Genomic DNA, 24,476 nt, shown 5'->3' with positions numbered 1-24,476 from the left:
GGAGGGGGAGAGATTGCCAGCACTAATATGCTGCTGCTGGCCATTCCTATACCATGTGGGCAGGCAGGGGTGGTCCCATTGAAATGGATGCCTAGTGGCTGCAAGGCTGGAGGTGCTGGTGGGGGTTGGCGCTGATCTACAACCTGGTTACGTCCATCAAAGGCAGAACACACTCAGCCTAAGATCCACTGGAACCAGCAAGAAGCTGCCCCGCCGCCTCTGTCTTGCCCCCCAGGTGTGCACACAGGAGGCAGCCAGTGCTGGCATCCTGGCTGAAGTCAGCCTGCAGGGCAAGACAGCCAGCAGGGACGTCACACTCCACTTGCACGCGCACCTAGGGGGCGGGGTGGGGCTGTCCCATGGATTTAAGGTTGAGTGCATTCTGGCTTTGATGGGCGCAACCAGGTTGTAGAATAGTGCCAACCCCCTCCCCCCACCAGCACCTCCAGCCTCGCAGCCACAAGGCATCCCTTTCATCAGCACAGACACACTCCCCCCATGTGGGATAGCAAGACCGGCAGCAACATGGCAGCGCTGGCAATCTCTCCCCCTCCCACCACCCCTTCCTGAGCATGGAGGAAGGAAAGAGATGAGAAGGAGAAAAGGAAGGAAGTGTAGTGGAGAGGAATCCATTTATATCACATTCATAAATGTATGTTTAAAACATTATTTCCCCCCCATGGTTTCTGCCATCTCCCGAGGAAGGAGGAGCGCATGTGGATACAGCCTGCCTTAGGTTATTTCAAAGACCAAGGGAAACCTTTTGAACTGGGGGAACAAAGGGGAGGGTTAGGGCATCTGGCCTGTGTCTCCATTTGAATCTGTAAAGGAAGAAGGCAATAACCATAAAGATTCGAAATTCCCTTTTTCCCACGAAAGGGATGACACAAAGTAAAATGATGGGGGGCTGACCAAATGGGATTGAGGGGAGAGGGGGTTGAACTGGGAACCCTTTATAAAGTTTCAATTTGTAAAACAATACCAAGTCCTGTCTTGTATTCCCACAACCAAGCATGTCCTAGTAAAAATTCCTTTTGGACTAGAACTGACTCCAAGAGTTTTTGTTTCCCTAAGACGTGGATTGGGGTGGGTCCTGACACTGAGACTGATTGAGCTGAAATCAACAAAGGCTGGCTGGCTGGCTGGCTGTGGCAGGCTGGGTAGCTATGTGGGATTGGAAAGGCAGTTGGGCAAATAAATGCTTGCTGGCCCTTGCTGAGACTTCCTAGGACATGGGAGGCAGCTGCAGAGCTATGTGGTTCTGGGGCTGTTTGCTGCCCGTAAAGCCTTAAAGGGCAGAGATGTGGAAGAGATAGGCAGGTGGGGGTAGTTGGAGCCAGTCCAGTCTCTTCTAAAAACCTGTTGTGATTCTGTGCCAGCCTGTGATCCCAGCAGCTGAGTCCGGGGAATCAGAGTCGGAGGAGGGGCCTGGGGAGCCATCAGAGTCGGAGGAAGGCTCTGATGAGCTGTAGGACTTACCATCTGATGAAGAACCTGGTCCCTCCACTCATAACAAAAAGGGAATGTGTGGGCAGGGCTGGTTGCTGAAGGCAACCGTTTGCAAAGGACTCCAGTGTCAAAGAGATCATGTTTTGTTTGCTTTGCCGATGAACTATTTCCTGTTTGACTCGTGCTCCATTTTGCCTTGAACAACAATTCTCTGTTGGAAAACGTGTTTTGTTGCTTTTGCTTTTGGGACAATTACCAGGTCTGTAACTCAAATGAAAGGGGTTGGTTTTACAGCCTACTTGTTAAAAGAGGGGTTTGTCTTTGTGAAGTAACAAAGACGTACGTAGGCTGGGACAAAACAAAACCTTCAGTGTTGGAGCATCCACAACTTGTGTTCTACTGATCAATTGTTCTCGCTGTCTTTCTCCTTAGATCTAGGTTGGATCTCTCTTTGATACATTTTCATACTTTACTACTTAAAAAATTTTTTTTTGTTTTTTAAGACAAACTAGTGAACAATGTCCATGGGCTTTAAATCATTGTGGGTGCATACCTTGCATCAAATAAGGATTAACAGGACAAGTAAGTATTTGTCCTCTTTCTTGTGGGGAAATTGTGTTGGCCCTATTGTTGGCTTTGGCAGAAATGTGTATAACTTATTGCTGCCAAAGTTTGAGAGCTTGAAAAATCACACCATATTTAAAGACTGGAACTTATCCAGTTTTAAATTCCAAGAGACAGTGGAGGACCATGGGCCTGGAGTGCTGTGGTCCATGGGGTTGTGAAGAGTGGACACAACTTAGTGACTGAACAACATCAAAATTCAATTTTATTTCCAATTTTCCATGATTTGGGGGACAACACAGTCTTCTTGAGAAAATTCTTTTGGTTTTAGAGTTATTAATGGAAAGCTCTTCCTCCCTAGAGATCTCCGCTAAGGCCCACAGTTCTTCCTGAGGTCCACTTGCATGAATGAAAAAATTGCTACGTCATTGGCACAAAGCTGTACCATATACCAGTCACTAACTTTAAGATGGTGAAATTCCTTTTTGGTTAAGACTACTACTGTTGAATTCACGTAGATATTAAATAGAGGAGCTAGAATAAAACTCTGTTTTACTCTTCTGTGGATTGGAAATGTCTGAAGTAAGGTAGCCAACTATCACATCTAACCCAAATCAAGGTATTTTCATTCAGCGTCCCAATTAGGAAGATGGATAGATATGAGAGGCAGGAAAAGACAGCCCTGATAGTGAACTTGTATATTGGCGAACCCAGGGATTGACTACAATTGATTTTGCGTTGATCTCATTTAATGGTGCAAGTAGTCTTTAACTTACTTACTTACCACAATTGAACCTGGAACTATAGTCATAAGATCTGCTGATTGTTAAGTGGGTCATCATAGAATCACGCCCCATTTTACAAACATTTTTGCCATGGTCATTAAACAAATCACTGCAATTGTTAAGTGAACACCATGGTTATTAAGTAAACACAGCAGTTGTTAAGAAAATCTGTTGTCTGAAGTGGGCGTATTTTGCCAAAAACCAGAAATAAATGCCAATTTCTGGCAAAAAATATGATAAATTGTGGATACATGACCATGACTGCAAATGTGATCCCAAAATGCAATCAAGTTACTTGTGGGCAGCTGCCTGAATTTTGAATCCTAGTCCTAGAAGCCCCGGGAAAGTCCGTTGCGACTTCAAACAGTTGTAAATAGAGAACTACTTGTAGTCACATTTCAAGTTGCCTTTGATCAAATAGTGACCATCTCCATTTACAGGTAGTCCTTAACTTACAGCCACAATGGAGTGCCAGTCCAGCAGTCCGGCAAGTGGTAAGACAGGGCCGCATCCGCTTGTGAGAGAGGCCGGGGCTTAGCGGGGAAGGGGAGAGGCTGGCCTGGCACTTTTCCGCCTGACTGGACAAGGGCTCTGGCACAGAAGGTGAGCGTGGGCAGTTGGGGACTCTCAGGCATGGTACCAAAGTAGCATGGTGCAGCATCTCTGTGGTCGTTCAAAAGTGAGAACGACCTCTGTAATGCTGCAACATACATAACTTTGGGACTCGGTCGTAAGTACAGCAGTGTGCAACAGCAACCAAAAAAGCTAATACAATCCTGGGTTGTATAAAAAGAGGCATAGAATCAAGATCACGCAAAGTACTAGTACCACTTAATAAAACCCTAGTAAGGCCACACCTGGATTACTACAACCAATGGTGGTCACCATACTACAAAAAAGATGTTGAGACCTGGGAAAAAGTTCAAGTTCAGAGAAGAGCAACTAAGATGATCAAAGGCCTGGAGACTAAAACTTATGAAGAATGGCTGCAGGACTTGGGTTTGGCTAGTCTAAAGAAAAGAAGAAACAGGGGTGACATGATAGTAGTATTCCAGTATCTAAGGAGCTGCCACAAGGAAGAGGGGATCAAATTATTCTCCAAAGCACCAGAAGGCAGGACAAGAAACAATGGTTGGAAACTGATCAAAGAGAGAAGCAATCTGGAATTAAGGAGAATGTTCCTAACAGTGAGGACTGATTAATTAACCAGTGGAACAGCTTGGCTTCAGAAATCGTGGGCGCTCCATCAGTGGAGGTTTTTAAGAAGAGACTGGACAGTCACTTGTTTGAAATGGTACAGGTTCTCCTGCTTGCGTGGGGGGGCTGGATTAGAAGACCTCCAAGGTCCCTTCCAGATTCTATTCTATTCTATTCTATTCTATTCTATTCTATTCTATTCTATTCTATTCTATTCTATTCTATTCTATTCTATTCTATTCTATTCTATTCTATTCTATTCTATTCTATTCTATTCCATATTTTACAAGTCACTATAATGTCAATCTCTTTTTCCATTACTTTTTTAGTTTGCTTAAAAATTTTAAAATTCTAAAAAAAAAACTTTTAGAATGGATGCTGCACAGAAAAAGGTCAAAACCTGTTCTCAGCATATAGGACGTGGAATAATGAATTTAAATTACAGGAAGGACAATTCTAACTTTATTGGAATATTAGCAAATTATTCTAAAAAAAAATACGAGCAGTACAATGTGTCCTGTTATTGGATGTCTTTATATCGAGTCTAATCAGCCATCTGCTTTAAATGTCTTTATTTCAGTAATTCCTTCACTAAGTTGGACTTGATAATCTACAGTATATCCATTTTTTTTCAATGTTATGGCTCTATGATAGTTACAAGGAAATTACTGTTTATATATGTTTTCCCAGCTATATATATATAGATTACCTTGCTAGGCCCCAAACACGGGACAAATCTTTATTTCCTGTTTCAGTGTAACCGAAGGCCATCGACAGGCAGTAGTCACAACAGTGACAGCTCATATTTGTGTAAATTTTTTTTTAGATTGCTAACAAAGAATTAAAGGGAGACTGATATGCATTTCAAACTTATTTGTTTTCATCAGTCAGCAGTCATGTTTGGGGCCTAGCAAAGTAATCTAAATAGTTAACAAGCATTTAACACATATCTCCTTTGCTTCTCAGCTAACAAAGTGAGATAGAGCTTGTGGCCTAGAGGTAAAAACAACTGCCTAATGTGCAATCAGCCCAGGTTCGAATCTCAGAAGGGTATGGCTGACTGATGAAAACAAATAAGTTTGAAATGCATATCAGTCTCCCTTTAATTCTTTATTAGCAATCTAAAAAAAAATTACACACACACACACACACACACACACACACACACACACACACACACACATATATATATATATATATATATATATATATATATATATATATATATATATATATATATATATATATATATATATACTCTAGGGGCCGGTGCTCATCTCTGTTTCAAAGCCGAAGAGCCAACGCTTGTCCAAGGACGTCTCTGTGGTCATGTGGCCGGTATGACTAGACGCCAAAGGCGCACGGAATGCTGTTACCTTCCCACCGTAATGGTCCCTATTTTTCTACTTGCATTTTTATGTGCTTTCGAACTGCTAGGTTGGCAGAAGCTGGGACGAGTAACAGGCGCTCACTCTGTTACGCGGCACTCGGGATTCGACCCGCCAAACTGCCGACCTTCTGATCGACAAGCTCAGCGTCCTAACGCACTGAGCCACTGCGTGTGTATATATATATATATATATATATATATATATATATATATATATATATATATATATATATATATATATATATATATATATATGTATGTATGTATGTATGTATGTATGTATGTATGTATGTATGTATGTATGTATGTATGTATGTATGTATGTATGTAAATTTTTTTGGCTTGCTAACAAAGAATAAAGGGAGACCGATATGATCATTTAAAACTTATTTGTTCTCATCAGTCAGCCATACCCTTCTGAGATTCGAACCTGGGCTGACTGCATCTTAAGCAGTCTCTCTCTCTCTCCCTCTCTCTCTCTCTCTCTCTCTCTCTCTCTCTCTCTCTCTCTCTTAGCTGAGAAGCAAGGAAGATATGTGTTAAATGTTTGTTAAGCATTCAGAATACACTTGCTTAGTCCCAGACACGGGACAAATCTTATTTCCTGTTTCAGCCTAGCCCAAGGCCATCTACAGGCAGTAGCCACAGCAGTGGCAGCCAAAAAAATTTACACAAATATGAGCTGCCACTGCTGTGGCTACTGCCTGTAGATGACCTGTTTTCTGAGGTTTTCGCGGGTATTTGTATGTAGATCTTTGGTCATTCAGGTTTTTTCCCACGTAGAGTTGGAGGTATCAGGGCAACGGATGAGATTTTGTCGAAACGTTGCCCTGATACCTCCAACTCTACGTGGGAAAAACCCAGAATGACCAAATATCTATACACACACACACACACGTATCAATAAATGTTTTTTCTTCCCTTTTCTTGTTTCTTTTTACAGATCTCCGACCTTTGCCTGATGTAGCCTTGACAGGGACCTGTACTCGAGAATGCACAGAATTTGGTCACTCTGATACCTGCTGGATGCCAGGTCAGTCCTCTCCAAACCGGCGGCCCAAGAATGCCCTCAAATTCTCCACATTTGTGCCTTATCAAGACAGAGGGAGTCAAGAACAAGTTGGGAATGGAAGCCCCAGACTCTCAGAAGAGCGCAACACCAAAATGGCTAACCTCCGCCTGCTCCCCACATACAGTGCCTTCTCCAACAGTAGCCATGAGCCGTGCAAGAATTCCCCCATGGAGGAAATCCCTCTCACCCAGACCTCAGACTTCCAGACAGCCACCACACCATCATCCCAAACTGCCAAACGAGAGATCTACCTGTGAGAATGAGGAGGCCATATAAAGTATCTGAAAACAATGCTGAGACCAGTGTCTAGTGCTCCAGTATGAAGTGACTTTTCAAACTGTGATTCTTTGTCACTCAGTTTGGCAGTTCTGTGCCTGCCAGATAAGACTGCCTTGCCCAGTCATTGGGCATGGAAACATTTCATTCATTGATTCCTCACTGGGCAAGGGAACTGACCACCAGAATAGCCAAGCTCTCCGTAGAGTGGTCCATGGATATCTGGAAAGAGAGAGAAAGGAATATAGTGAAGAGAGTTTGGCTTCTTTGTTTCAGGACTGGGGTGGGTGGGAAATGGCTTAGTTACCAAAGGTCCACGCAGATTTGGTGGAGTCCATTGGGCACAGGGCTGAGAGCACTTGGCACAGGTGCAGGGGGAAAAGCTGCCTCTCTTGTTACTATAGATTCCTGTAAATACGAATTTTAAGAATGACATTTATGTCTTGCCTGATTGAGTTTTATTTGTCCTTGGAACAAAAAGACATTGAAACAAACAACACCACAGGGAGAAATTTTCAGCTTGAATTTTTCACCACACAGAAGAGCACATTGGGGCAAACACTTCCAACCAGCCCACCCTTTACTTCCACAGTGTAAATAAGGATGAAGCATCAGTTGGGAGAGGGGCATTCTGGCTGGTCAGCAGGACTGAGTAGGAAGGACATAACAGAGTTTTAAAATTTTAATCACTTTTCAGACTTCAGAAACTCTTTTATCAGGTATGGAGGAGCCCTACAGCTAGTAGTCATAGCTTTTAGCTGTCCTCCTTTGCCCCTGCCCCATAGATAATGAACCGCAGTAGTAAACAAAGTGAAAGAACCTTTAGTTTTTCAGGTGGTAGAATATCTAACTGCCCCAGATTACTCCACTGCCTCATGTGAGGCAGAGAATTTCCATGGGGTCATTAGACCCCAGTGCCATGATTCTGGCCTTTGATTTGTCTGCCTGTAAGCCACCATTGCCTTTGTGAAATGGAGCTTGGACTCAGGGTCACACTTGGGCCCAGGGGCCTCTGTATGCTGGAGTCACATACCCCCTCCCTATGCCTTTAGACAGCCTCAAGGGCTCCAATATTCTCTTCCAGTGCCACATGTTTAGCCACAAAGTATTTGACTGCAGGAGCCTGTCATAGTTTCAGTAGGGGCCCATAAAAACAGTGCAACTATCCATGGGCATTATTATCCCCAACCATTGATGCCGTCATTTGGGATCACTCAACTGACCAGCTCTGAATTTATAAGAGAGCACTCTTCCTCCAGCAAGCAGTGGGCTGCTTTGGTGACTACATTCTTAAATCCCTCAGTATTCTAGACTTAGGCCTGATTCCAGATAGTATAGTATTAATGGCAATCACTTGCCAGCTAGTAATTATAGGACTTTTCCAGTACATATGGTGATGAAAGACAGTCTCCAGACTGGGGCCCTGTCCACCAGACTAGCTGACATTTGTTGGACCCATCTTGTTTCTCTTGGCTTAATTCTTCTGGTTCCAACAGGCCCAACTTTCTTCCCACACATTGCCATGTGTTTTTCTAAGCTGTATTGCAGAAGGTGGGCTGGATATTGTCCTTCTTTGCTGTCTCTCTGTTCAACTTTCTCAACTGCATGTGTCTCAGAAGGAAAGGAAACAGACATGATATGTTTTGTAAAACTATTGTGTGGGTATATGGGTACGTGTTTGACAGGACTGATCATTTGGAGATAGATTGGTTATCAAACTAGTAAACTGGTAAAATCAACATAGAGCAATTTTCATTTTCTTCTGATTGTCAGAGATAATTTCTAGGATTATATGAAATGTTAGTGTCTCCCTGCATTCTCTGTCCTCTAATGAGCACACTGCTGATCGCCTTCTAACCATACATAGTGGTAGTGGGAAGCATTCCAGAAAAAACCCAGTGATTCTACTCACATCGTAAGCTGCCACATGCCAGGGGCGATTAGGTGTCTGAATTCTAGTATTAGAGTCCCAGGTTTGAGATCACTGGCAACTTCCAGTGTGTATAAAAACCAAGGACTTCCTCTCTTCTATCCCTATACTTTTTAAGGCTCAGGGCTATGTCAGCAGCAATCCATAGGACGGAGAGCAGGAATACAGCACTTCCTACCCACTCTTGTATCAAGAGCCTAAGGTTAGGGTGATCATGTGTGATGTAAGCAGGAAAAAGTTCTGAAACAGTTTGTTGATTTTTAACTTAATATGATATGTGAACCCACATATTATAGCTTAGCAAACCAGGCCGCTCTGGCTTGTGCCTCAATTCTTGGTTAAAAATCTGTCTGGACTGTATGTGTAAATATAGTTACTGAGGTAAATAAATAAAAGCATAAATAAACACTGTCCAAGGAAGTCTCCAGCTATCCACCATACCCAGATTTTTTCAAGTGCAACGGTATGGTATGGAAAGGACAGGTCTTTCTCTATTCTATTCTATTCTATTCTATTCTATTCTATTCTATTCTATTCTATTCTATTCTATTCTATTCTATTCTATTCTATTCTATTCTATTCTATTCTATTCTATTCTATTCTATTCTATTCTATTCTATTCTATTCTATTCTATTCTATTCTATTCTATTCTATCCCACTGTGAAAGGAATAGATAGGAGCCAAAATCACTAATGAAGGAATACCTGTGTTGCTCAGGTAAGGTTATCCTCTTTTAGGCTTATCGATCAAAATATAACAGGAGGCAATCTAATTTCTAGTCCATCCCTTGCAGGTGGGAATTATAAAACTGACCTCATCCCAGAATTGCTTCTGTATTTGGATATGCTTGCTCTAGGCCCATTGGAACAAATAAGCTTAATTTTTGGTAATGAGCCAAGGCTGATAACTTGAACATGGAGAGTTCTTCATCTCTTTTCCTTTGGTTTTGTCAGAGATAAGAAATAAAAAAAAAGACTGGCTATTCAGGGAAAGGGACTGAAAAACAGTATTGCCTGGCCTCCCAAACATAACCAAGACTTTGAAAATGTGTTTTGTGTGAGGCAAAAAAGGAAGATGGCACCAGTAGTACTTGAAATATAGTTTTGATGAATATAGTTATAAAATATAAAGATGCCCTAGGAGTGTAAGTGGTTTATAATCCAATGGTCAAAATAACCTTTAGGAGACACTCACCTTCACAATTTGAAACCAAGAAATACATGCCTAGGAAAAGAGATGGAGAAGGTTAGGAAGAAGACCACTCCATGAGTTCTGGTCTAGACAAGCACATTCAAAGGCAAGGAGAAGAACGTTGAGCACTACTTTAGGACAAGCCAGGGGTAATACCAAAGGTGCAAGGCCAGACACAGGTCAGTTGAGTGAGATGGAACGAAGCTACCCCTTTGTAATTCTTCGTGTTGATTCTATTTATACGAGATTTCAGTTCTTGCTTGTGATGCCTTGTTTTTTTGTACAGTTTTATGTACATGCAGGTGTAGCTTTTTCTAAAGGAGAAATCCTACAGCAGAGTAAAGAGTACCCAACTATTTTTGAATTGTGCCATTTGTTTAGATACTGCCTCTTTCTCTCTTGCTAAGGTTGTATTGCTCTCAATGTGATGCATATCCCTTGCACTGGGAAAGCTTTGGGCCTAGGGCTTAGTTCTCCCCTGGCACTGTGAGCACAATTGATTCCCTTGTAATCCTTTTCGTTTGGAGCCGTGAGCATGACACCTCGTGAGCCCATTTTGTTCTCTTCCATTTTGTTGGTTTGCTGAGCTGTCAGATGACAAACTCCACTGTAATTAGCCCTCCCAAAGCTTTACAATAAAAAAAACCTGAAAACCTTTTGGCTTGACCTGATTTCTTATCTCTGCAGATCAGCTGAGATGTGTATTGGTTACATGTATGTTGGTGGTCTTTTCTGAAAACCAAACTATATGGCATGGGATTCTTCTCCCCCTCCCTCCTCCCATACCATGTGTGTGTGTGTGCGCGCGCGTGTGCGCACGCACGCGTTTGCCCGCATATATGAGATAAATATACAATATACATCTCAAATATATGAGATGAATCAGCTTGGAATAGAATTAAATTCACACAAACAGGTTTCCTACAAATAAAAGCAATACAATATTTGTGATAGCATGTCTTGGTGGAGCAGTGGGCTAATGCCTCCTTAAGTAACACCAGCTGCCTGCAATTAGTGCAGGTTCGAGTCCCACCAGGCTCAAGGTTGACTCAGCCTTCCATCCTTCCGAGGTAGGTAAAATGAGGACCCAGATTGTTGGGGGCAATTAAGCTGACTTTGTAATAATGCCGCTTGGGGCCCCCCGAAAGCCCTAACAAAGCAGGCATATACATAGAATGAAGGCTATTGCTAAGCACATTGATTTGTGTTTCTTAGATTGTAAGCCGCCCTGAGTCTTCGGAGAAGGGCGGGATATAAATGGGATTAAAATAAATAAAAATAAAAAAATAAAAATGTCTTGCAGCTATAGTATATGAAGTGAAAGTAATATTTACCGTAATGCATTTTGTTATATCATCACCTCTTTGTTAGATGGAACATCCCTATCAAGGCCACATAAAACAGCCAAATCCTTGTACATTACATAGATTACATTGTTGATGCTTAGAAGAATCAAAGGAATTTGTGGTAGAGGCAAGTACCTCATTACTCATATTAGCCATCATGTTAGGTAGGTTAATGACCGGCATTGAGCACTGCAGGTACACATAGACACATAATGACAAAGCAAAATTACGATTGGAAGAATAAATTGTTCGTTGTTCAGCATAAGACCACTTATCTGAGAACGGACCAAAACATACTTAATGACTTCCAATGATTTCTTTTAATCATTCTAGTCAACAGTTCAATGTTATTAGGACAATCTCTTCTATTAATATTATTAGTTATTTCACTGCTTCTTTTCCCTGTGCGATGATATGGGACTGAGTGAAAAAGTTGAAATTTTTGTTTATTATTTGCTAGAAAGATAAAAGCAAGCAAAGCTATTGCCAGGCAAATAAAGGAAAAGAAGGATTATCAAAAAGAAATTGATTCTTGTTTCAGGTGCAAAAAAAAGCACTAAATACAGAAAACAGAACAGAATAATTAAATTATTCAGAATATTACAGTTTTAGAATGTACTTTCTATTATTTAATATACTACTCTTGAAGGCAGTCGTGATGAAGAGCATTGAAATAATAACTGGGTAGAATCATACTTACAGATTTGGAAGGAACTGTAGAGATCATCTAGTCCAGTGATGGTGAATCTTTTAGCCTTGAAAAATTTGGAAAAAGCTTAACAATTGCTAGAATGTTACCCACACCCCCCAAAAGAGAAAAACTTCTTTTTCTCTCATCCCTGAACAGCAGCACTCAGTAGGAGGCATCAGAGCTGAGCCTGAAGTAGAGGCTCAGCTCTTGACTTTAGCCCTAGCACCACTGCTGCCATTCTATTTATACGAGATTTCAGATTTCACCACTGCTGCTGCACAGTTTTTCAGTGGTTCTCCTCCTATCTCCTGGGACGTTCACAGTCGGTGTTGGCAGGGGGGCAGAGGTCGACCTCGAGGCCTCTCGCTTGTGGAGTCCCTCAGGGGTCGGTCCTCTCGCCTCTCCTGTTCAACATCTACATGAAACCGCTGGGTGAGATCATTCGTGGTTTTGGAGTTGGGTATCATCAGTATGCTGATGATACCCAGCTTTTTATTTCGACCCCAAACCACCCCAGTGATGCCCTCGACGTGATGTCCCGCTGCCTGGAGGCGGTTCAGGTCTGGATGGGGAGGAACAGGCTTCAACTCAACCCTGACAAGACTGAGTGGCTGTGCGTACCGGCATCTCGGGATATTCAGGATATCCCATCTCTTTCTATGGGGGGTGAGTTATTACCCCCCGTAGATAGGGCTCGCAACTTGGGAGTCCCCCTAGATTCACAGCTTTCTTTAGAAGACCATATAGTAGCTGTGACTAGGGGGCCTTCGCCCAGGTTCGCCTGGTGCGCCAGTTGCGGCCCTATTTAGACCGGGATGCCTTACGTACGGTCACTCACGTGCTCGTGACCTCTCGTTTGGACTACTGCAACGCTCTCTACATGGGGCTGCCCTTGAAGACCACTCGGAGGCTCCAGCTCGTACAGAATGCAGCCGCGAGAGTTGTGCTGGGAGTTTCCTGATACTCCCATGTTACACCTCTGTTTCGCGAGCTGCATTGGCTTCCAGTTGTCTTCCGGGTGAGATTCAAGGTGCTGGTAATGACCTACAAAGCTCTACATGGCATGGGTCCGGAATACCTTAGGGAGCACCTGCGGCCGGCATCAACTTCCCTCCGCCCAGTACGCTCCCACAGAGAGGGCCTCCTCAGGGTGCCACCGGTCAAAGAATGCCGACTGGTGGCCCCTAGGGGGAGGGCATTCTCTGTGGGTGCGCCGGATTTATGGAACCATCTTCCAGTTGAGCTCCGAATGGCGCCTGACCTCCGCTCCTTCCGGCGCGATCTAAAGACTTATCTCTTCGAACAAGCTGGCCTGGCCTGATGGGATGGGGTTGGGTTTTATTACTTTTAATGTGTTTTAACCTATTGTAAGAGTTGTGGGCATTTTGTTTAATCTCTTTTAATTTTTGTATTTTGTCTTTTAACATGTACTGCTCTGTTCACCGCCCTGAGTCCTTCGGGAGAAGGGCGGTATACAAATAAAATTAATAATAATAATAATAATAATAATAATAATAATAATAATAATAATAATAATAATTATTATTATTATTATTATTATTATTATTATTATTATTATTATTATTATTATTATTATTATTATTATTATTATTATTATTATTCAAAAATGTTGCCTCCCTGTATTGTCTTGAGGCAAGGGTATATCGCCCCCTCCTTCAAGGCAGATAGGCCTATCCCTACATTCAAGAATGAATTTACAACCATTTGTACCAGACCATATGCCATCTCCAGGATAAAATCAAACAACCAGGAAGGACAATACATGGATTTAATATGCAGAATAGGTAGTTGTGCTGAAAATGCCAAGAGTCCCATCCATTTCCTTGAGATGAATAAGAATAGAATAGAATAGAATAGAATAGAATAGAATAGAATAGAATAGAATAGAATAGAATAGAATAGAATAGAATAGAATAGAATAGAATAGAATAGAATAGAATACTGTAGAATAGAATAGAATAGAATAGAATAGAATAGAATAGAATAGAATAGAATAGAATAGAATAGAATAGAATAGAATAGAATAGAATAGAATAGAATAGAATAGAATAGAATAGAGCTGGAAGGGACCTTGGAGGTCTTCTAGTCCAGCCCACTGCTTACTGTAAGCAGGAGAACCTATACCAGTGATGGCAAACCTTTTAGAGACCAAGTGCCCAAACTGCAACCTGAAATCCACTTATGTATCATGTGCCGGGTGGGCATGGCCCGTTGGGTGGGTGTGGCCAATTGTGTGGGCATGGCCCATTGGGTGGGCATGGCTGTGGGGGTAACGGCAGAATGGGTGGGAGTAAAATGTTTAATCAATCAATTCCAACTTTGTGAGATCTTTTTTTTTTCCGCAAGAAGTTAAAATTGATTGATTGATTGAACGTTTTTTTTGCACACAGTGCCGGAGGCCTAAAGCGAAAAGGTTTTATAAAACCCAGCTGAAGGCCTAGGATTGGAGCCATGGCGCATGTGCCCACAGAGAGGGCTCTGCATGCCACCAGTGGCACTTGTGCCATACGTTCGCCACCACGGACCTATACCATCTCAGATAGGTGATTGTCCACTCTTTTTTAAAAACTTCCAGTGATGGAGCGCCCACAATTTCTAGGGGTAAGCTGTTCCACTGGTTGATTATCCTCACCGTCAGGAAGTTTCTCCTTCATTCCAGGTTGCTTCTCTCTTTGATCAGCTTCCAAACATTGTTTCTCGTCCTTCCCTCTGGTACTCTGGTGAACAACCTGACCCCCTCTTCTTTGTGGCAGCTCCTCAGATACTGGAATACTTGCATCATGTCTCCCCTATTTCTTCTTTTCTTTAGAGTGGCCAAATCCAAATTCCGCAGCCGTTCTTCGTATGTTTCGGTCTCCAGGCCTTTGATCATCTTTGTTGCTCTTCTCTGAATTTTCTCCAGACTCTCAACATCTTTTTTGTGATATGGTGACCAAAATTGGCTGCAGTATTCGAGGTGTGGGCTTAATAAAGTGGTACTAGTACTTCTCATGATCTTGAGTCTATGCCTCTGTTTATACGACCCAGGATTGTATTAGCTTTTTTGGTTGCTGATGCATACTACTGGCTTATAGTTAAGTGATCGTCCACCAGGACTCCAAGGTCCCTCTCACAGTTACTGTTTTAAAGCCAGGCCTCACCCAATCTATATTTCTTCATTTGGTTTTTCCTGCCTAAGTGTAAGATTTTGCTTTTCTCCACATTGAAACTCATTTTGTTGGATAGGACCCATTGTTCAAGTTTTTCAAGATCTTTTTGGATCCTGAGTTTGTCTTCTGGGGTGTTGGCTACTCCTGACAGTTTGGTGTCATCTGCAGATTTGATGAGTTCCCCTTCAATTCCTTCATCTAAGTCGTTTATGAAGATATTGAAGAGTACTGGGCTTAAGACGGAACCTTGTAGTACCTCACTGCTTACTTCTCTCCATGTGGATGTAGTGCCATTGAGGACTACTTGTTGAGTACGGTTTGTCAGCCAGCTACAGATCCATCTGGTGGTGATGTTGTCTATTCCACCTTTTTCTACCTTACCAAGGATAGGTTGTGGTCTACTTTGTCAAATGCCTTACTGAAATCAAGGTATACTACGTCTACTGCATTTTGCTGGTCTACTAGTTTAGTCACTTTATTCAAGAATGAGATCAGATTGGTTTGGCATGATCTGTTTTTAACAAACCTGTGCTGGCTGCTAGTTATGACTTTGTTTGCTTCTGGTTGTTCACAGATCTGTTTTTTATTGTCTTTTCTAGGATCTTCCCAGGTATTGATGTTAAACTGATTGCTCTGTAATTTCCTGGGTCCGGTTTTTTTTCCTTTCTTGAATATGGGAACCACATCAGCCCTTTTCCAATCCTTGGGTACTTCCCCCGGTGCTCCAGGATTTGTGGAAGATGTGGTGCAACGGTTCTGAGGTAACATCTGCCAGCTCTTTCATAACTCAGGGATTTAATCTGTCAGGTCCTGGTGATTTGTATTCATCAAGATTAAATAGGTGTTCTCTTATCATTTTCTTGCTTATTTTGATTTTTGTTTCTAGTATGTCTTTTGCAGTGGGTTTTTTTTGGTGTGTTGGGCTATGGGTTTTTTTTGTGTGAAGACTGATGCAAAGTATGAGTTAAGCAACTCAGCTTTCTCTGTGTTGTCTGTAATTTCCTTACCATTTTCTTTATTTTGTGGGCCTACAGTTTCCTTGATTTTTTTTTCTTGTTCTTAATGTCTAGGAAGAAACTTTTTTTTATTATCCTTGATTTCTGTTGCAAGTCTTTGTTCATTCTGAGCCTTTGCTTTCCTGACTTCTTCTTTGCATGTTCTGGCTGTCTGCTGATAATCAGCCTTGGTTATGTGCCTCTCTTTCCATTTTTTGTATTTGTCCTTTTTGTCTTTTAGTTTGTTAGTCAGATCTTTATGCAGCCATGCTGGTTTCTTCCTGGATTTCTTGTTTTTCTTTCTCCATGGTATTGTGTTGATCTAGGCTTTTGTGATCGTGTTTTTCAGAGTTTCCCATGCTTCCTGGGTTGTTTTTCCCTTTAGGATTTTCATCCATGGGATCTTTCCTAGCTTCTCTTTGAGCTCTTTTGAAATTTAGGACATTGGTTGGATTTTTTTATACTGCTAGTGTTTGCATTATATTAAATTCAGTATGACATGGTCACTTTTCACCCAAGGTTCTAGCAATTTCCATTCCCTCTATCACTTCTCTATTTGTAAAGATTAAGTCCAGTATAGCTTTGCAACTAGTTCCCTCCTCCACCTTTTGGGTGACACTGCAGAGTTTGTCTCCCAGTTGATATCTGGATAGTTGAAGTCTCCCATTAGTACTGTAGTGTGCTTCCTGCGTACATTTGTTAACTGGTTGGCAAAGAGTTCATCTGTTTCTTCTGGTTGGTTGGGTGGCCTGTAATATATACCTATGGTAATGTCACTTTTTTTCTCTTTTATATTGACCCACATAGATTCTGGAGAGATTTTGTGCATTTCTGCAGATATGTAGTGTTCTTTCCCCCTCTTCCCCCTCTTCTTTTTGTAGACCAGTTTCTTTTGAAAAATTTGTATCCATCCAACTGTCCATTCCATTCATGGGTTTCGTCCCACCAGGTTTCTCAACTATATCATACCCTCCCTCATGTACCATTACTTCTAGTTTTCCCTGTTTGTTCCCCCAAGCTTTGAGTATTTGTATATAAGCACTTAAGGCTTTTATGCCTGTCCGTGGGTGTGTTTCCTGTATCTCCTGATTGTTGTTTGATTTCTTTTTTCCCTAACACTGCCTACCTTGTTGTTTGGTTTGTTTTCTTGGGATTTGTGATTAGTTTTGGGTTCTAGAGATTGGTCAGCCTCTCCCCTCAGTTTTAGTTTAAAGCCCTCCTCATGAGTTGGGCCAGTCTTTTTCCAAGTACATTTTTGCCTGTTTTCATGAGGTGTAGCCCATCCTTTGCCAAGAGTCCCTTATGTAGAAAATGCAGTCCGCGATAGAAGAAACCAAAGTTTTCTTGGCGACACCAACCCTTTAGCCAGTGGTTTATTTCTAAAATTCTTTTTCCCCTCAATGGGTGGTGGCCTTTTGTTGGAAGCACTGACAAGAACACTATGCTCCTAGCTTTTTAACTTTGTTGCCTAATTGTATGTAGTCTTCCACTATTGCACTCAGGTTATTTGTAGTGTCATTCATTCCAATGTGGAGGAGGAGGGGGAGTAGTAATCTGTGGGCCTAATTATTTTGGTTAGGTTCTCAGCCACATCTTTGATTTTTGCTCCAGGAAGACAGCATACCTCCCTGGATTGTATGTTTATTTATTTTATTTATTTATTTTAATCCCATTTATATCCCGCCCTTCTCCGAAGACTCAAGGCGGCTTACAATTTAAGCACAAACCAATGTTTAGTTTGGTCTGTGGATGGATGATTCTATTCCTTTGAGGATAGAATCTCCTATTAGCAACACTCTCCTTTCTTTTCTTTTCTTTTTTTTGGGGGGGGGGGCTGAAGTTTTGGGTGCTTTTCTGTTTGTCTCAGGTGTGTTCAGGTTTCCAGTCACCTCAGCTCCTCTGCCTGCTATGCTCCTCTTAGCCGGCCATTCAGCTTGAGAAATCAGAAATCTGGTTCTCAAAGTCTCTCTGTTGCTGCTGCGTTCCTCCCCTTCCCCCCCTCATGTTTTGCCTCCTCCAATTCCTCACAGCCGAAAAAGGATTGCTGTGGGCCTTTTGTCCTCTGCCGGGCCAGGCTAACAGAAGGTGGGGGACTTTATCTAATAGGACAGGAACCTTACTCCAACTAACTTATAGTATCTGCCCAGCCAGTGTCAAATTCAGAACAGATCCAAGGATTCCTGGAATACTCATTCTGGTAAATATTAAATGTTCTTCATGACCTTCCTTCCCTATAAGGGATCCAAATAATCTTAAAAAATCAGCATACACCCATACAAATGGAAAAATAAGTATATTTTGCTTCTCTTATCTCCACAGTTCAGGTTCAACCATATATTTATTTGAACTTAACCATTTTCTATCAGTGCTCTATATTCTGCTGCTTCAGCTGCCAGAGCTCCTCAGAAAACCACAGTGTTCCTTAGGATCATTATACACAGAGAGGCTGCTCAAGGGTTGGCATCATTTCCGTATTCCAAGAAGTAACTAAGTCTCCAGCAACACTAGAAAGTTCTAAATAAATGAGAGAGTATGTAACCCCACAAAAAGATGCGTGTTAATATTCCCCACCCTCAAATCACATTGCAAATGATCCAAGGTGAACCCCAAACTCAGTAAGTAACTTAACAGTGTGCATCAGGCTCTGAGTAACCTATGGAAAGTCTGGTAGTTTTGGACTCCTTAGATTTTTACATTCCAAACCAAGTGAAAGCAGGTTGAAATTTCCCCAAAACTCCTCTACCAGCCCAGCAACAGCATCACTCAGCCCAAACAGGGAAATTGCTGCATAGAAGTAGACAATTGCAACAGTAGCAATCTCACTGAGTTCTAGAGCCCAACTCAATGAATAGAAACTCACATCTGATTATCACGGTTATTTGGGTATCATTCACCCAAATGGTACTAGTCCTCTCTTCCCCCTGTACTGGGGAAGCAACCAGTGCACACCCAAAAGTTAATTCTGAAGGGGAACTCATCTCTGCACTCATCCAGTTCTTGGTAATATGGACAAAATTTTCCCTGCCACCCACAATAGGCATAGGAATGATTGTGGTTTTCTTACAGGCTGATCTGAGATTCAGCAACACCAACTAGAGACCAAGGCCACTGAGGATCTGATACATATGGTGGACATAGGGAGCTAGAATGTGGGACCAGAATAAGAAATCAAATCCAACTTTTTGAGAATGCCCTTCCCTCTACTTCTTGTCATATTTTCCTCTGCCAATATTGCTACAAGTCCTTTCACCACAATCTCTCCAGTCTTCCTCATCCCCTATCAGCTAATCTACCAATATCCCAAGTCCTGCTTAGCTTCTCATTAACACTCTGCAGCTCTCAAAATATCACCCACCTCACAATTCAGTTCATCCTCACTGACATTCCTTCAGCTAATCAACCATCAAATTCTACCCTTTGAACGGAAATGCCGAAATTAATAATATACTCTTAAATAATTATTTTTAAAGTATTATTTCTAGTTAAAAACAATGCATGCTAGTCAGTGTTAAAAAAAATAACTGCATCAAGGACTCCCGGTCCTGCGCAGGAGTGCAGCAGTTTAAGAGTTCAGGACTCGGTGCCCTTCAGCTGAGTTTCTTCCTGTTAGGGGACCCTAAATGTCCAGAACAGACGTCAAAGAAGGATGGAAGTCCTGGGGGCCTCAAAGAGATGGTGGTCGACCAGATCGGTCCAGGAGAAGCCTTCCAGAAACCAACAGGAGAAAGGCTAGCCTAACTTCAGAGTCTAGCCCAAGCTGCAAGAAACCAAAGTCAAAAGCACTATTTTAAGATGATTGTAAACAGCGCGTTTGAATCTGGGTAAGAACATCAATTTTCTCTATCCTAATTATCAACTTTCTTGAAGAAAAAAAAATCCCAAGAAGCAAAACACCTCCAAAAGTGAAGGAGGGGGATTTTTGCCCCACCCTTTTACTAACGGAAGCGGTGAATTAAACCTTTCATGGAGGACCAAAACATATTGAAATGAAATGAAATGACTATAAAACTTAAATTTGGATGTTTGAAATTACTGAATGGTTAAGATTCTCATTTCAAAAGCAATTTGTTCATTTTGAAAATTTGAAAAATAAACCAGTGCTGACATCTACTGGTGGATGAATACTATAACACCTATGGCTTTTATGTAGGACTTGGCAAAAATAATCTCTACTTGTGACCTTCAAATGACTGAACTGGACTTGAATCGCTTCCAAACATAAATCAGTAATAATACAAATCTGGTAGGTTTGCTCTAGAGTCTATGGAACTCCTTATCTGATGAGTTCAGAAGCAATTTGGTTGTCCCACTCTGAATTTAGCTATGAGAGCTGCCTTGTTCCAACCTAAACCTGCTGCAATCAACCTGAATTCAGTTACATGGAGTGTGACTCTTCTATTGCCTTGTTGAAGTTCATGAATCTGATATGTTGCTGTAACCTTCCTTACTGAGCCCCTGAAGAGATCCCTGAAGTTTACCATGAAGTTCTGATAGTTATACATAATAGGGGCATTTGTTGATAGGGAGGGCATGTTTGTTGATAGGGAGGGCACATTAGTCTCTGAGGCTTTGGTTTACTGCTGGCTGGAATGATGGGTTTGCCATTTGGGTATGGTAGTGAAGGCAAGCTGGGTCAGTAAAAAACAGAGTTCCTCCCTCCAATCGATTATGAGGTTGTGAAGCTTCAGTCACTCCAATACGATCAAAAAGTGGAGGTGGCTTGTGACATAAAGGATTAAAAGCTCAATATTTGCAGGGGGGGTCATGGTGTGTGTATTTGGACCTATTTTCAAAGGCTAGCCATCTATTGTTTTTACTTGCATTGAAATGCTTAAAGTGACTGTAGGGATATCACAATGGTTAATGTCTTAATCATTGTGAAATCTATAAAGTTGTTTATTGTCCCTAAATACACTGCTGAAATGTTTTCTTCCCACCCATAGGATAGGGACAAAGCAACTGTCAAGATTGAATTGCTAAGATCCCTATGAATCTCTATTGCTACTAAATTTACCATAGAATCAGTGGGGAGGGGTAGAATGCATGGGGAGGAAACGGGATTCTAAGAAGCTGTCCGTGGACCATTAGAGTCTACAAGAATGCCAAGGTCATTAATGCAGGTGTCAGATGGAGAAGTGAACCATTCCCATAACAAACCAAAGATATATGATTGGGCAACCTGAACACCTGGTGGGTAGGGTTTAAGGGAAGCTATTGTTAACTAGGCAAAATTTAATGCGGACAAACCAGAGCTGGTTTTGCTTTTTCAATTCTGAGATGTAATCGATAAAGTTTTGTCATTTATGGCACTTCAAAGCCTTGAAGATTCCTTGATATTGAGTTCACTAGTCTGACAGTTGACATTAAACCAGCTGTCCTAACATTATGAGTGCAGCCTACTCGGAGGTTTACAACAGGATTGGAGCATAGTGATGTTGGGAACTGGGAAGAAGATCAAGGCCACAGCCAAGCCTGGGCTCTTCCCTCCTTGTGAAGCAATGGCATCAGCCCAGCTGGATTTTGGGATGCAGCCAGTGGTAACACAGGCCAAAGTGAGAGCAGAGAAGATGCAGCAGCTGCCAGTGCGAGAAGAGGGAGCTGTGGCAGGGTCCCTCTGCACTGGCCAAAAAATCCAATGGATGGGTGGCCTGAGGAAAGCCACCAAGATGGAGGACAAGGAGGCAGTAATCACAGCACAGGTGGCTAGATTCTGCACAGCAGCATTGGGGATTCACCAGAAACATAAATAAACATTTTAGATCTTTTTAATAATCTTTTATAAGTAATTTTATTATGTGTTGTTATCCAGCATTAGACTATACTCAATCTATTTTTATTGTCAGGTCAGTATGATTCAGTTTTTCTGAAGGTAGCTAGGTTTTGTTATACTGTCTGTAAAATTAGGCAGACCTTGGTCACCCACTGATTACATCACTAATTGTAATATATTGCTATATCTTCTTGTGTTGGTTCTGTTTAGTTTTGATTTATTTGAATGTTTAATTTATATGTTGGCCTTTGGCTGTAGTAATAATAATAAATTGAAATTGTTGAAAGCAAGCTTCTATGCCAAGCTGTCTAATTGCAAAGTCTTTCAGTCCCACCTTGATAATCTAGGGTACTTAATCTCCAATGAAGGAGTGGAAATGGACCCAGCCAAAGTGAAGGTGGTGTTAGAATGGCAGCCCCCATGAACCTGCAAGCAACTGCAGAGCTTTTGGGGGTTCGCTAACTTTTACTGGCAATTCGTTCCTTCTTTCACAAAGATAGCATTTCCCATTACTGAGCTTTTGAAAACAGGGAAAGGGGGAGGCAAGCCCCATCCCAGTCAACCTTTAAATTGGACAATTGAATGCCCAACTGCATTTGAACAGCTCAAGAGACTATTCGCAGAGGAACCGGTCCTCAAACATCCTGATCTTGAGAAACAGTTCATCATCCAAGCAAATGCTAGTGACATTGCTGTGGGTGCAGTCCTCCTCCAGGAGAACAATGAGGGGGTCTTACAATCCTGCACGTACACCTCCAAGAAACTCACAGACACAGAACGACACTGGGCTGTGTGGAAGAAAGAGCAATTTGCTGTATGGTAGGCATTGATGCCATTTTCTGGAGGGGAGTAAAGTGCTATTTGAAGTGTGGAGACACCATAAAAATCTTGAGGCACTTAGGACTCCATGGAAATTATCCCCTAAGCAAGTTCATTGGGCACAACATTTCAATAGTTTTAATTTCTCCCTAAAGTACCTTCCTGTGGAAAAGAGCTTCCTAGCCGATGCCTTGTCCAAGATGCCTGAATACAAAAGCCACCACAAAGAAATAGTCAATGCCATCATTCCTCCACCACAAACGACTTCTCAATTGACTACTAGGCACCAAGCTCAAAAGTGATCCACCAGTCCCAATAGCTGCTTAACCCAGCAGCTCAAAGACAAGTTAAAGTCTGACCCATGGTTCAGAGCCAACAGACTCATAGAAATGAACTTGCATGGAAGGGATCAAAACTCTACCTTCCTAGCACTCTCAGAATCCAAGCCCTACAACGGAGCCATGATGCTAAGCAAGCTGGTCATTTTGGTTTCCTGAAAACCTTGCATCTGGTGAGGAGGCAATTTTGGTGGCCAGAGATGAAGAAGGACGCTGAAAATTATGTTAAGAGCTGTGCAATCTGTGCAGCCATGAATTAACATCTTGGTAAACCCCCTGGATTATTACAAGGTTGCGGACCCTTTCCAACCTTGGGAAGAGATAGCAATGGACTTTCTCAGAGAACTTCCCGAGAGCAGTGGGAATACATTGATTTGGACTGTTATTGATCTTGTTTCAAAACAAGCTCATTTTGTAGCCTGCCCTGGACTTCCTTCCACCCAGAAATTAGCCAAACTGTTCCTGAAGCACATCTACCAGTTCCATGGAGCCCCCAAAGGATTATATTAGACAGGGTTTTTTTAATTCCAGCAAAATTCTGGAGGGAGTTCATGAAATTGATTGGATTGACCCAGGGTCTTTCCTTGGCTTTTCATCCTATTATGAAAGGAGCTGGTGAACGAACAAACACAATGGTGGAGCAGTACCTCAGATGCTATGTGTCAACTATCAGCAGACTAACTAGGCAACCTCCTGCCATTTGCTGAAGTGGCCTACAACAATACCATGCATAGCAGTACTGAACGTACTCATTTTAAAGTAGCTATGGTCAGGGAATTTGTTCCCATGCCTGAATATCCTAAGGAGCCCTCCCTCCTCACAGACCTTGACTGAATGGATGACATTGTTACAAAGAGCTTTGGCAAATGTCAAGCAGGTTTTAAACCAAGCCGCTAAAATCCACAAGGAGCAAGCCAACAAGCAGCGATCTCCTCAAAACCAATTCATGTTGGAGAGAAAGTATATCTCTTGACTAAATATCTAAGGTTAAAACTACCCTGTAAAAAGTTGGGACTTAAATTTATTGGCCCTTTCCCCAATGTAAGAATCATAAATCCTGTCACAGTTGAGCTTAAGCTTCCCCGGCTTTTGGGAAAGCTTCATCCAGTATTCCATTGCAGTTTATTAAAGCCGGTGACAGATTCAGCCTTGAGACCAATCCCTGGCAAAGCACCAGATCCAATTCTAGTAGGAGGGGAGACCCACTATAAACTAAACACATCCTTGATTCTAGACTGCATTAATGGAAGTTACAATATCTAATGCAATGGAAGGGGTTTTGCTTGTCAGAGGCTACCTTGGTTAATAGTAGTGAAATAAAGGCAGACAGATTAATATGAAAGTTTTGTGATAAGCACCCCCAGGAGCCTAAATAGCCTCCAGTACATAACTGATAGAAAGATCCCTAATATATATATCTATACTTGTATTGCAGGAACTTCTTTTTTTTTTTAAGGAGGGCCCGAGTGTCAACTTCTGCAACAAACCTAGC

At 41.9% G+C, this 24,476-nt stretch overlaps 1 protein-coding gene across 1 annotated transcript in view; it reads left to right on the top strand.

Annotated features, from left to right (window-relative positions):
* The window catches only part of PCDH1 (protocadherin 1), a 168,936-nt gene extending 158,443 nt beyond the window's left edge, over positions 1–10,493 (top strand). The window contains exon 6 of the mRNA XM_081324170.1: positions 6,329–10,493. Coding sequence (XP_081180296.1) covers positions 6,329–6,714 — 386 coding nt within the window. The 3' untranslated portion in view covers positions 6,715–10,493. The remainder of the gene's footprint in view (positions 1–6,328) is intronic.
* Positions 10,494–24,476: the final 13,983 nt, after the last annotated feature.

The sequence above is a fragment of the Vipera berus genome, assembly GCF_964194415.1.
Source record: "Vipera berus genome assembly, chromosome: 3".
Lineage (NCBI taxonomy): Eukaryota > Metazoa > Chordata > Lepidosauria > Squamata > Viperidae > Vipera > Vipera berus.
This window is presented reverse-complemented; position numbering and strand designations above follow the sequence as displayed.